The 13672-nt window shown below is 34.9% G+C and overlaps 1 protein-coding gene across 2 annotated transcripts in view; it reads left to right on the top strand.

Annotated features, from left to right (window-relative positions):
* The window catches only part of gmds (GDP-mannose 4,6-dehydratase), a 93033-nt gene that overhangs the window by 709 nt on the left and 78652 nt on the right, over window positions 1–13672 (top strand). Inside the window, exons 2-5 of one of the 2 annotated variants that reach the window (XM_073816653.1) lie at window positions 5588–5632; window positions 6836–6923; window positions 7019–7039; window positions 9808–9917. In XM_073816653.1, coding sequence (XP_073672754.1) covers window positions 5588–5632; window positions 6836–6923; window positions 7019–7039; window positions 9808–9917 — 264 coding nt within the window. The remainder of the gene's footprint in view (window positions 1–5587; window positions 5633–6835; window positions 6924–7018; window positions 7040–9807; window positions 9918–13672) is intronic. The other variant, XM_073816654.1, reaches the window with a different exon arrangement.

Here is a 13672-nt window from a genome sequence, read left to right as displayed (position 1 = left end):
ATGTGGTCTGTTCTGTCTTAAGCACCACGGGAATGGTGGCTATTTGTTTCATTGTATATTTGTATATGTCTGAAATGACAATGTGAAGGTGATATTTGCATATGGCAAGCAACATTTTCACCTGTTTTGAACAAAAAAGGAGCCTCATGTGAGTGCTTTAATTGTTGCTTATCTAGCCCCACCCGGGTCCTTTTCATTGTGAATCTCAGAAAACTATGTAACAGGAGACACATTTGACACATTTGATCTTTAGGAGTTCACTGAGGGTATAAGCAGATAGTGTTTTCCAGATTGCTGGTTGAGGAAAGTTTAGACTGTTCAGAATGGGAGGCAAAAAAAGGGACAAATTTCATTACAAGTCTGTTGTGAAATCTGGGTGTATGGGTGCATGGGTGTATCTACACATCCAGACCATGATACTTGCTAATCAGGTTCCTAGGTTACACTTCCTATTTATTTGACTTGTTCAAATAATTGGTTTGTCTTGCTTTTGTGCATCATGTACCACCCATTTTGTCCCAAACAGACTTTTTGGATCAAAACAGTGAGATTTAAACTATTGAATACTGTATATTCTTCAATTAAAGTGTTTTATATTACAATTTGACATTTAAGATTTTCTTCCAGACTGAAAGAAAAGTATCATGTAAAAGGTTTCTGTGACAAAGCACCTGAATCAGAGTTCAGTTTATTGATTAGTTGTTGCTAAACAATTGGCCTTTATATTAGGGGTGTGAACCTACAGTGGTCTTACGGTACGGTTCGGTTCGATTACGATTATCATGTCATCGATTCGGTTCAATACAATATCTCGATGCATCATGATGCATTGACGATGCACTGCATACTCATTTTTCAATTTTACTTCAAATTTATTTTTCTTTTCTATTTCACAATGACGTTGTAATGCGTTTTTATTTGATTAGATTTTTTTTGTCAGACCACTTGTACAAGTGTAACTGTGCATCCTATCCAGTCTTTTTCAATCAATATCCCACATACAGTAATGTGTAATTTTGATGAGGAAGAGTAAGAGGTGAAAGAGGTAGAGGAGGAGAAGAAGGAGGACAATGACGACAATGTGGAAAAGACAAAAGAAGGGCAAGGGCAAGAAGAGAAGCAGTCTCATATATTTTAGTTGATGAGTGCCAGGGTTGGATCAGGCATGCAAGAGGATTTGACCCCTGCTGCCTGGCCAGGGCTAATTTAGCCTGTGATGCTGAAGAGGTTCTTTGGCCTGTCCCAGACCAAACACAGGATGTTGGGCAGAATGATTATTTTTGTTGTTGTTTGTTGTTTTGTATCTGGGTCGCGTGTTCTGGCACTGGACTGAGTCCGTTATAACCGGTTATGGTCTATTACTGAACCGATACCGAATCGCCCTTGTCTGCATCGCGATGCATCGTAAAAACGATTAATTTTGACACCCCTACTTTATATTCGAGCACTGCATTATTATACATATTAACGACATAAAGTGTATTCAGTTTCTTGCTTTATTTACTTTGGAGTTGCAATATAAGTTCATATATTCTAATGAGGTCTGAGGAAATGTCAGCTTGTGTAAATATGTCAATATGTCAATATGTTTCAGATATTGTGTACACAGCTGTTTACACAGTATAATGATGGCACTTTATTAGACATTGTTATATTTTATAAGGTTTATATAACATCCTTGTTAGGAAGGAAAGAAAAGTGCCTTGTTGTTGTGATGTTGGCAGGTGAATAACTGACTGGGTTTGATTTTGAAGAATGCATTTATTTATTTATTTATTTTACATTTTCTTTAATAATTTTTCTTAGATAGCATGGGTATATTTGTAGCAATAGCCAAAATACATTGTATGGGTCAAAATTATCGATTTTTCTTTTATGCCAATAATAATGTTCCATGAAGATTTTGTAAATTTCCTACTGTGATTACATCAATTTTTGATTAGTAATATGCATAGCAAAGAACTTTTTCACACTTTTTTTGCACCCGCAGATTCCATATTTTCAAATAGCTATATCTCAACCAAATATTGTTTTATTCTAACAACCCATACATCAATGGAAAGGTTAGCTTAAATCTCAGTTTCAAAAAATTGACCCTTATAACTGATTTTGTGGTCCAGGGTCACACACACACACACACACACACACACACACACACACACACATACACATATATACTGTGTATACTGTATACTGTGTACTGTATATATATATATATATATATGTATATGTATATGTATATGTGTGTGTGTGTGTGTGTGTGTGTGTGTGTGTGTGTGTGTGTGTGTGTGTGACCCTGAAAATATGTGGATAAAGTGTAAAAAATTATTTTTCCACATTTATGTTGTCAGTGAAGTCAATGCAAAGTCAGTATTTTTTGCATTGGATTGCGTCAGAACATCACTGCTGACGTGGTTTAATGTGTAACATTAAATGACAAGGGCGAAATGCACGACGTTAGTAGTTATTTAACTCGTTTGATTAACTGGAAAGACCAGCTTGTAACGTTTCCTGTTTTTTGGGGGGCAGGTGAAAAAAATTGTTGGGAAACTTGAATGTTTGCAGTACGTCGTGTTTAGCATTGGCAGACTGAAGAAGGAAGTTCCTGGTTCGTCTCATGATGAAAGCTTTAACTTGGGCAGAACGAAAGCGTAATTTGACGACAAAGTGAAAAGTCAGTTTGCTTGATGAACAGCAGAGGGCGGTCGAATGACAAAAATCGTCCAGAGGATATTTACATGCAGGTTCTTGGCAGACGCTTCCAATACAACGCAGAAGAAATAGTATTGATTGGTATTGTTCGTTTTAAGGTTTTCTGAACACAGTTTAGACTTAGAAATAGTAGATTATAAAACCTTCTTAATTTTTGCTAGAGTTTTATACATTTCTAATGTTTTTACATTGGTAAAGTTACTGTCACTAACGGACCAATCAGCTAAAAACTCGATGAATTACACAACAGCAACGCTGAAATATTTATTTATGAACCACAAAACCAGTACCACGGGTATATTTTTAGCAATAGCCAAAATACTTCTTATAATTCTTTCATGCCAAAAATCATTAGGATATTAAGATCATGCTCCATTAAGATATTTAGTGAATTTCCTACCGTAAATATATCAAAACTTAATTTTTGATTATTAATGTGCATTCCTAAGAACTCCATTTGGACAACTTTAAAGATGATTTTCTCAATATTTCGATTTTTTTGCACCCTCAGATTTCAGATTTTCAAATAGTTGTATGTCTGCCAAATATCCTAACAAACCATACGTCAATGGAAAACTTATTTATTCAGCTTTAAGAAGAGGTATTAATCTCTAATTTAAAAAATTGACCCTTTATGACTGGTTGTGTGGTCCAGGGTCAATATCTATTATATACTTGTTATTATAGGCCTACATTTGTTATTGTTGTTATTATTATTATTATGGCTTATTGTTAGTATTGTATTGTTGTTAACACTAAAACTGAAAGTATAGATTATTTAAATTAGCTGACTGAACATAACAAGCTGGCTCTTGAAGTAACGGGATTTAATTTTTTTGATTTAACCAACAAAGTTCGTCACCAAAAATGTAAATTTTGCTAAGTAAAATAGTTTTATTTGCGACAGATACAAATGAATGAATGACTAATAAACACTGTTTGGTTTCCAGTGCATCTTCGGTTAGGCCTATAATGGGAGCAGTTAAAAAAATCTTTAAAAGATTAGGCTATCATTTAGTGTAACGTTAGGTCTGTCACCAGAAGACACTTCCTGAACATACTTGACCGCGTATTTCGTTATTTACAGTTGACATAACCAAAATGAATAGTAAAAACGCTTTAATTGTGTGTCTGTTGATATGCGCAGTTAATAATGTTCAAATTGGTGCGCCCACTTGTGGCTCATAAAGGAACACATAGCCGTTTGTTTGGATTTGTGCTTTGATGCGGTCAGGGGCAAATGTTTGGCTCCCATTTTCACACAGACAAATCGACACGCAGTACGTACACAAACAGAGATGATACGTCACAGACAGAGAGAGACAGACACACGGACTGGTTTGGTTGGGAAAGTTAAGTGGGCTTATTTGATTAGCTTTCATTCTTTCCTTCACCATTCTGGTTTTCTCAGCATAAATGCATCCACAGTTTGCCATTAGCAATCAGCCTGTGTCTCGTGCAGGAACTAAAGGCCTATAGATTTATCTGTATGTGGTGATTGCAATGGAAGGTTTTTCCAAATTAGACAGCGTTTCTGAGATGTTTCGCACATGTGGTTTGACTCAGAACAAGAAATGATTAAGAATTAAAAAGTGATTTATTTAAAAGAATGTACTATTTAGACAGAAAGCGATCGGTGGCTTACAAGGTAGGCCAGTGTGTGCGTACGCACAGACTAGTTGGAATGTCGTGTCCGTCTAGGTTTCCTGTCTATGAACGTAATCTGCGGGAAACAGGCAACGTTTCCCAACAGTCTCAGCGTGACGATAAGCTGCTTTTTATCAGGGTTATGAGTCCGTGCTGCAGTTGGCACTGGTTGTGTCACACAAACAGAGAGCCTCAGGTGGTCAGACATTGAACGGTTCGTATGTAAATGGCCAGTGAACGGTGTGAAAAGGAAACGGAAATGTATCTTTAAGCACATCTTTTCCTCTGCGTACATATATATACTTATATACAGGCACACATGCGGCTGCTGGAGCTTCTCATTTTTTTCCCAAAGGTCTTTGGGACTGTGCCTATATCACCCCAGCAGGAAGTAGGGGGCGGAATGCCATGGCCGGGGCGGAATGTTCCAAAGTTCTAGAATGTGCGGTTGGGAAGTATGAGAGGGGAAAAAGGGAGAACGAGAAGGAGACGAGAATAAGAATGAAAGAGACTCAAGTTGTGTATGTTTTAGGTTAAAACGTGTCTTTAGGGTACGGCCGCGTCACTTTTTGACAGTCAGGTGGATTCAGAGGCTTAAACTGAGCTGTCAGACTTTCAGTGACTGACACGATGGCCTTGTTTGCACGATTAATACTCTTTTGTCTGTGTGTGTGATGCATACGGATGATTCAGTAAGCTTGTATTACGCTGGCTTACGGTGTGTCTTGTAGCCCGTAGGCACTCCTTACTTATTTGTTGGCCGCCTTATCCACTGTTTTCTTTTCAGACTGTATGTGGAGCTCTTTTTAGTGAGGGGATTTTTAGTTCTCAGACATAAAATGAGAATTCTGTCATCTCACCTTCACCCTCATGTTGTTCCAAACCTGTTTGACTTTCTTCTGTGGAGCACAAAAAGAGAGATTTTGAAAAGTGTCTTTTTTTGTCCATACATTGAGGTCCGTTGGTAAAAACGGTTGTGTTGCATGAAAGAAAGAAAGTCTTACAGCTTTGGAAAGGCACAAGGGTGAGTTTCGACACAAGCGCATGTGAGTACGTGTGCGAAAATACGTATTTGTATAATGTAGGCGTGTATATTCGCTGTGGTCTGGCTCATGAAATTCAGAAAGAAATGGTCATTGTGTTGCTTACTCTCTTGAGTAATGCTTGCCGTAAATGTGTGTGTGTATTTCTCAAAACCCCAAATAATTCTCCCTCTATGTGGTTTCAGGATGGGTCCTACCTGGCTGAGTTTCTGCTGGCTAAAGGTTATGAGGTGGGTAAGCCAATGTAACCCTGAAAGACTTCCTACGAAGTCAGAAGTCATTCCCACATTGATCTGATGCAAATATCTCTCTGTCTGTTAATAATCAAATATAAAAGTCATATTTTCATAAGATTCAAATTTAAATAGGTTGCATCTCATTTAAGGGTGCACTGTACACTACCAGTCAAAAGTTTTTGAACAGTAAGCTGTTTAATGTTTTTTTTAAGAAGTCACCAAGCTTACATTTATTTGATCCAAAATCAGTAATATTGTGAAATTTTTTTACTATTTAAAATAGCTGCTTTTTATTTGAACATATTTTAAAATGTAATTTATTCCTGTGATCAAAGCAAAATTTTCAGCATCATTACTTCAATCTTCAGTGTCACATGTCCTACAGAAATTATTCTAATATGCTGATTTGCTGTTCAAGAAACATTTATTATTAGTATTATTATTAGTATTAATATTTAAAACATTCTTTGATGATTAGAAAGATCCAAAGATCTGAAATAAAAAGCTTTTGTAACATTATACAACATTATAATAGCAATTGGGGGGAAGAAATTATAGAAATTAATACTTTTATTTAGCAAGAATCCTTTAAATTTATCAAAAGTAATGATAAAGACAATCAGATAAATGCTGCAGATAAACTTCCTGTTCATCAAAGAAACCTGAAAAAAATTGAGTTCAGTTATTATTAAACCCTGCCAATATTATGTTTTTCAACATAAAATTAATGTTTTTGAGCAGTAAATCTGAATATTAGAATGATTTCTGAAGGGTCATGTGACTGGAGTAATGATGCTAAAAATATAGCTTTCAAAACAGGAATAAATTACATTTTAAAATATATTCAAAAGAAAGCAGTTATTTTAAATAGTAAAAATATTTTACATTTTGACTGTTTTTGCAGTACTTTCAAATATCAAATAAATGCAGGCTTGGTGAGCAGAAGAGACTTCTTTAAAAAGCATTATTGTTCAAAAACTTTTGACTAGTAGTGTACTTTTTTTTACACTAAGTTTATAAATACTTTACTGTTCAAAAGTACAGCTTTTATTTAAAGTATAAATATCATTACTATCACATTTGATCAATTTAATGTATCCTAGCTAAATAATAGTATAAAGCTTTGAACGGTATTGTACATAAAATCATGTTTACTCAAATGAGTTTAAGACCAGAGCTGTTTGTTTTTTTGGGCAGGTTCATGGTATCCTCCGCAGGTCCAGTTCTTTTAACACAGGCCGGATTGAGCACCTTTATCATAACCCTCAAACACACACAGAAGGAAGTAAGTTTCACATCCACACGCCTGACTATAATAAGCATGTTTTATTACATTTGTAAATGTATTAATGTCTTCTAACCTGTGTAAAATATCACTAGGCATTGGATCCAATAAGAGTTGTAAGTTATTCATTCAGTATTTTTATTGTACTTTTTAAAAGTATTTTCCTTTACGGTTGCAGTCTAAACATTCTTAAGCCCTATTTGGATGGTAATTATTTCTTTTGGGTGAAGTCTGATAAAATCATTGGTATGGCTCCTCTGTGATAAAACTCATGCAGTTAATCACGGGGGAGACAAAGAAGTTTTCTATTTTTATTCATTTAGGGAATTACACGTACACAATGCAGCTAAATATGGTTGTCACTCGTCTTTTAAGAGTTTAATCCTGTTCTGTATAAACAAGAGTTTGTCTATTTGAAGGAGTGACGAAAGTGTGATTAAAAATGCCCTACAATAGGAAAATGCAAATGCCAAACATTTCACAGGTTTGGAAGTGACTGCTGTAGTACATACACTACAAGTCTAAAAGCTTTTTAATATTTTTAAAGAAGTCTCTTCTGCTTACCAAGCCTGCATTTATTTGATCTAAAGAACAGCAAAAACTGTATTTAAAAGTTTTTAAATATTTTTATTGTAATATTCTGATTTGCTGCTCCAAACATTTATTATTATTATTATGTTTAAAACATAGAGTAGAATGTTTTTAGGTTTCTTTGATGAATAGAAAAAAAAAAAAAAACAGCATTTATCTGAAATGGAGTTCTTTTGTAACATTATAAATGTCTTTATAATAACTTTTGATCAATTTAAAGCATCCTTGCTATATATATAATATAATATCATATAATATATCATATATACATATATATAATTATACTGACTCTAAGCTTTTGAATGGTATAGTGTATATAGTTACAAAAACTTTTTATTTCAGATTACATACTGATCTTTGGATCCTGAAAAAATGTACTCAACTGTTTTAAATATTGATAATAATAATAAATGTTTATTAAACAGAAAATTAGCATATTAGAATAATTTCTGAAGGATCATGTGACAATGAAGACTGAAGTAATGATGCTGAAAATTTAGCTTTTATCACATTAATAAATATTACATTTTAAAATATATTAAAATAGATAGCAGTTATATTAAATAGTAAAAATATTTCAAAATTTTACTGTTTTTGCTGTACTTTGGATCAAATAAATGCAGGCTTGGTAAGCAGAAGAGACTTAATCAAAAAACAATAAAACTCTTACTGTTCAAAAACTTTTGACTGGTAGTTTAAAGTAAAGATAGTTAGTTTGTTTTTAGAAACAAGCTTCCTTTGTGCCAAAATACTAGAATTCAGATATAAAAGTGTCATAAAAAAGGTCATTTTGGGCCCAATTTGTCCAAATAAACTGATTCATCCATATAAAATGACCACATTTAATTTGACCAGGAATTTTCATTTTCAATTGACATGTCTGATTGAAATTGTAATAAAGTCACCCTGTCTAAAAATTTGCCATCCAAATAGGTTTTTCAGTCTGTGTCTGGTTTTGAAAGCAAAATAAATCAAATGAAATTCAAAGTTTTGCACAATAAACTAGAAACAGACTCTTGCTTATTTCTCTCCAGTTGATCAGGTGATGGGCAGCTTTTTATTTTCTCCGTAAACAATTTTATAAACATTTTAGAAATGGATACGACCTCTTTTTGTATTGGGTCTGGTAGCTTTCGCTTAACACAGTGTCCTAACCAGATGCGACGGGACGCAGCGACGTGATTAAAAAAGTTTGTTTTATATGTTAATCTGAGTTTTTGTCCTAACCGGCCACGACATGCGACAAGCGTCAACGGATTCTACTTTAGAAACAGTTTCTATTTTCTGTGACACTGTGGATGGTACAACAACATACAGACTATGAGAATGAAAAGGTACTCAGGTACTGATTATGTGCTGTATTCAATGTTAAAAGTGTCTAATGTGAGTTTATAGCCATATCTGTTCTTTATAGCCAAACTGAAAGCAACAATAGATAGTTCCTGTCAGATCTTGACAATAAATTAAAGTAAACTTTAATGTTAAAACTGTAAACAAAATGCGAATCAATTCTATAACAAAGATGATATCGGTTACTTAGTATGTACTTAATAATGACTTAAAACATTTATTATTTGTGACCCTGGACCACAAAACCAGTCATAAGTAGCACGGGTATATTTGTAACAATAGCCAACAGTACATTGTTTGGGTCAAAATGCTACATTTTTCTTTTATGCCAAAAATCATTGGGATATTAAGTAAAGATCATGTTCCATGAAGATATTTTGTAAATTTTCTGCCATTAAAAAATCAAAAGATTTCTAATTAGTAATATGCATTGCTAAAGACTTCATTTGGACAACTTTAAATGTGATTTTCTCAATATTTAGATTTTTTTGTTAGATTTTCAAATAGTTGTATCTCGGCCAAATATTGTCCTATTCTAACAAACCATAAATCAATGGAAAGCTTATTTATATACTTTCAGATGTATAAATCTAAATTAAAAAACAATTTACCCCTATGACTGGTTTAGTGGTCCAGGTTCGCATTTATGAATTACAATAAAAGCGTGTTCATTTAGTTGGGAGTACATACCCAAGCTTCTGATTTGGCTTCTTTTGTCGCATAGCCGTGTCGTGCCTGGTTTGGACAGACTCTTTACTTGTCGCTGGAATCTTGTCACGTCGCATCTGGTCAGGACACCGTGCAAGTGACAATCTTTAAACTTCCGCCGATGTGGAGGAATTATTTTTTTCTAATACTTTACCAGTAGACCGTAAACTATATCAGATTTCTTTGTCAGATTTAAAAGGGAATGCAATTCAGTCTTTTATTCTGTGCCTCATAGACATGAAATTGCACTATGGAGACTTGACTGACAGCACGTGCTTGGTAAAGATTATCAATGAAGTCAAACCCACTGAAATATACAACCTTGGAGCACAGAGTCATGTCAAGGTACAACTTTCTCTTTCTCACTTCATCTAGCTCAATTTCTCTATATTTTTCAATCACACAGATGCTCTTTGTCTGTCGACTCTCAAACTCCTGCTGGACAGGCACACACACACGCACACACACACACACATGCAAACTGTTTCATAATGACTTTGGTTTCTTTCTCAGTGTCTGTGAGGTGAACAAATGACCCCATCCAAGTAATACTTTGGAAAAAAAAAATCTTAACCAAATACAGAGGACTTTCTTTCACTCTCTGTTCCTTTACCCACACCCCTAATGTCTAGTCATCTGGGATGAGGTCAGGGGGATGTTAGTCAGAGAGTTGGCCATCATGGTGTGTGTGAACTTCTGTGTGGGTGCTCCACAGGGTAATTTATGGGAAGCGAGCACAAACGGCAGTTAAAAGTGAGGGAGAGGAAGGGAGAGAGGAAGATGACGGAATAAGAAGATCAAAAGCAGAATAGGGACAAGATAATCGGAGGGAAAGGAATGAGCCATTACTGTTGACATTGTTTCCTTCAGCTACTCATGAGTTCAGTCACAGGAAAAACCAATTAAATGTGTTCTGTGTAAACTGGGTATCATAGAGAAACAACAATGTCATGTTTCTGCTGTAGCTTTTAACATGTTTCAACCACACAAAGAAAACAACTAAAACACTTTGGAAAAAAACTAACTCTGAAACAATCATACTTAGCAAGGATTAAAAGATTTGTTCTTCCAAAAAGTAAATTCTGTCATGCTTAACTCAGCATCTTCTGTAAAGTCATGCGGCTTTGGTACAACATGAGAGTGAAAAAATGATTACTGAAGTTTCATTCTTTCGCAAACCATTTATCTTCCTAATGTGGTGTATTTCCAAATGAAACAGAAGTTGGGATTTGATTGGGTTCTAACAGACAGTCGATTATATTGTTGGTTAATATTATTTTACCCCACTCATGTGGCTTTTGTTACATAAGAAAAATGCATGTAATTTTGGAGGCAGAAAAAGTTACTACATTTGATGAGAGATCATGGAAACTGTTATAGAACAGCATGAACTGATGAATCATCCATAATAAGACCAGGCACATTTTATTAAAAAATGAATAGAGTCAGTTTTGATTTCCTGTTGTCAGGCTCAATCAGAAACATTCACACAGAATGTGTTTTTGACTGACGTGTTTTTGCTTGAGACTCAACGTCTTTTGCAGTGCATCGCACATGACACAGCACTCTTTTGTTAAATCCTTCTTTAGACTGTTTTTTTTACTACTTTTAACACAAATGCGCTTTTGTGTGAACAGTCCCTAAAGTTATTCTTACACAATCAATTTAACAAAAATGATTCTTACACAACAATTGGAATACATTGGACACTCAAGTCATATTACAGGGATAGTTCACCCAAAAATGAAAATTCTGTCATTATTACTCACCCTCATGTCGTTCCAAACCCGTAAGACCTTCAATCATCTTCGGAACACAAATTAAAGGAGTAGTTCACTTCCAGAGCAAAAATTTACAGATAATATACTCACCCTGTTGTCATCCAAGGTCTTTTTATTTTTATTTTTTAGTCGTAAAGAAATAGTTTTTTGTGGAAAACATTTCAGGATTCATCCCCATATAGTAGGCTTCTATGGCAAGTTTGCACTTCCAAAATGCAGCTTCGAAAGGCTCTAAATCTAGCGAAACAGTCAGTTATTTTCTAAAAAAAACCCTCAACCTCAAAACCTTTTAAACCTCAAATCCTCATCTTGTCTAGCTCTGCCATGCACATGCGTACTCTGTGCAGTCCTGTTCAAAACTGTTAGGGTCTGTCAAAAAAACATCTCCAACTTCAAAATCATCCTATATTGCTGTTTTACCTTTTTTTTTGTAAAGTTCGCTTTGTAAACACTGGGTCGGTACTTCCGCAGATGATTTTGAAGTTGGAGGAGAAAATGAGATGGGAGTTTTTCGACAAACTGTATTGTAGTACATGCAGACCTAGACAGCATTTGAGGTTAAATAGTATAGAAATCTTTAGTTTTTTTTTAGAAAATGACTGATTGTTTCACCAGATAAGACCCTTATTCCTTGGCTGGGATCATTTAGAGCCCTTTGAAGCTGCGTTGAAACTGCATTTTGGAAGTTCTAACTCTTGGGCACCATAGAAGTCAACTATATGAAGATAATTCCTAAAATGTTTTCCTCAAAAAACATAATTTCTTTACGACTGAAAAAAACTACTCCTTTAAGATATTTTTCATGAAATCTGACACGTTCAAGGCCCAGAAAGGTAGTAAAGACATTGTAAAGATAATTAATGTGACATCAGTGGTTCAACCGTAATGTTATGAAGCTACTCGAATACTTTTTATGCCATAGAAATTAAAAATAACAACTTAAAAATAAAGGTTGAATCACTGATGTTACATGGATTATTTTAATGATGTCCTTACTACCTTTCTAGGCCTTGAATGTTTCAGTTGCATTGCTGTCTATGAAGGGTCAAAAAGCTCTCAGAATTTATCAAAAATAGCTTAATTTGTGTTCTGAAGATAAACAAACATCTTACAGGTTTGTAAGGGTGAGTAATTAAGGTCAGAATTTTTATGTGAAATATCCTTTTAAAAGTTTAGATACATAGATACATTTGTATGTTTTTGAGTAATACGTATGTGTTTTTGAGCGATACGTATGTGTTTCGCTCAATGTGTTACATGTGTGTTTTTGAGCTATATTTCTTTAAAACAAATGTAACTTGGTTTGTTTTTGTGCAGCGCAAATGCGTTCATACATTTTTAAATATGGCTTAACTGTTCAAATACTTTTTGGAGCCGCTGTTTGTCTAAAATGATTCATGAGCCTCAATGGTTGGTTTGTAAGTCAGTAGGATGGAAAGATCCAGACTGCACCTGCGGGCTGAAAAACGTGCAGTTAAATACGGCAGCTGCCGTAGTATGGAACTAAATAATTCAGGTGGAAACTCACTGAGAAACATTGGCCAACAGACAGGCATCCATTATACTGAATGGGAGGTGTTCTGGGTGTCCCATCAGGAGGATCATCTGCTGTGATGACAGATAACAGCAGGATGCTCACTGTCACAATGGATCTTGTATCGCTTGTGGCTCCTCGACATAAAGAATAAAAAAGCACTTTAAGTACAGACTTAAGACTGAGGGAGAGTAGTTCATATTTAAAGATTGCTGTCATACTATGACAACCGCAATCAGGATTGCTATGTGGAAAAATAAACAAGCTTGATTTAATTACACCATCAGTTTAGGCTTGTAAGCGTGCGCGCTGGCCGGGAGTGTTCATTAAAGATAGGCGTTTCAATCAGTGCCCGCAGTAATGAAATGGTAGATCACTGCTACTCTCTGATTGTAGTTTACATTTTTTACTCACCGCACTTTGTTTGGATATGGCAGAAAGAGTGGCAGAGAAAACACATACACACACACACGCATTTGGTTTCCAGTTTTTACACACAGGGGTCAGCAAAGTGCTATTTTGCTTGAGAGTGCCGAATATATTCGTTTATGCTTAAAGGAATGCTTCAGGAAGAAAGTAATGTGCTTTTTTTCCTCCACACACATTCTCTCTTTGTCTGTGAGGCTTTATAGTCTTGTTTGCAAGTTATTCAGATAAATCATGTAATGAACTGTGGTTGAGTTCAAATAAAGTCAGGTCTAATGTTGCGTAACATTTAAACATTTGATTTTCTTGTACACTTCCAGTCAAAGGTTTTTGAACCGTATGTTTTTTTTTTTTTAAAG

The sequence above is a fragment of the Garra rufa genome, chromosome 13 (genome assembly GCF_049309525.1).
Source record: "Garra rufa chromosome 13, GarRuf1.0, whole genome shotgun sequence".
NCBI classification, from domain to species: Eukaryota; Metazoa; Chordata; class Actinopteri; order Cypriniformes; family Cyprinidae; genus Garra; species Garra rufa.
The sequence above is the reverse complement of the archived record's forward strand: the minus strand, read 5'-3'. Positions and strand labels throughout refer to the sequence as shown.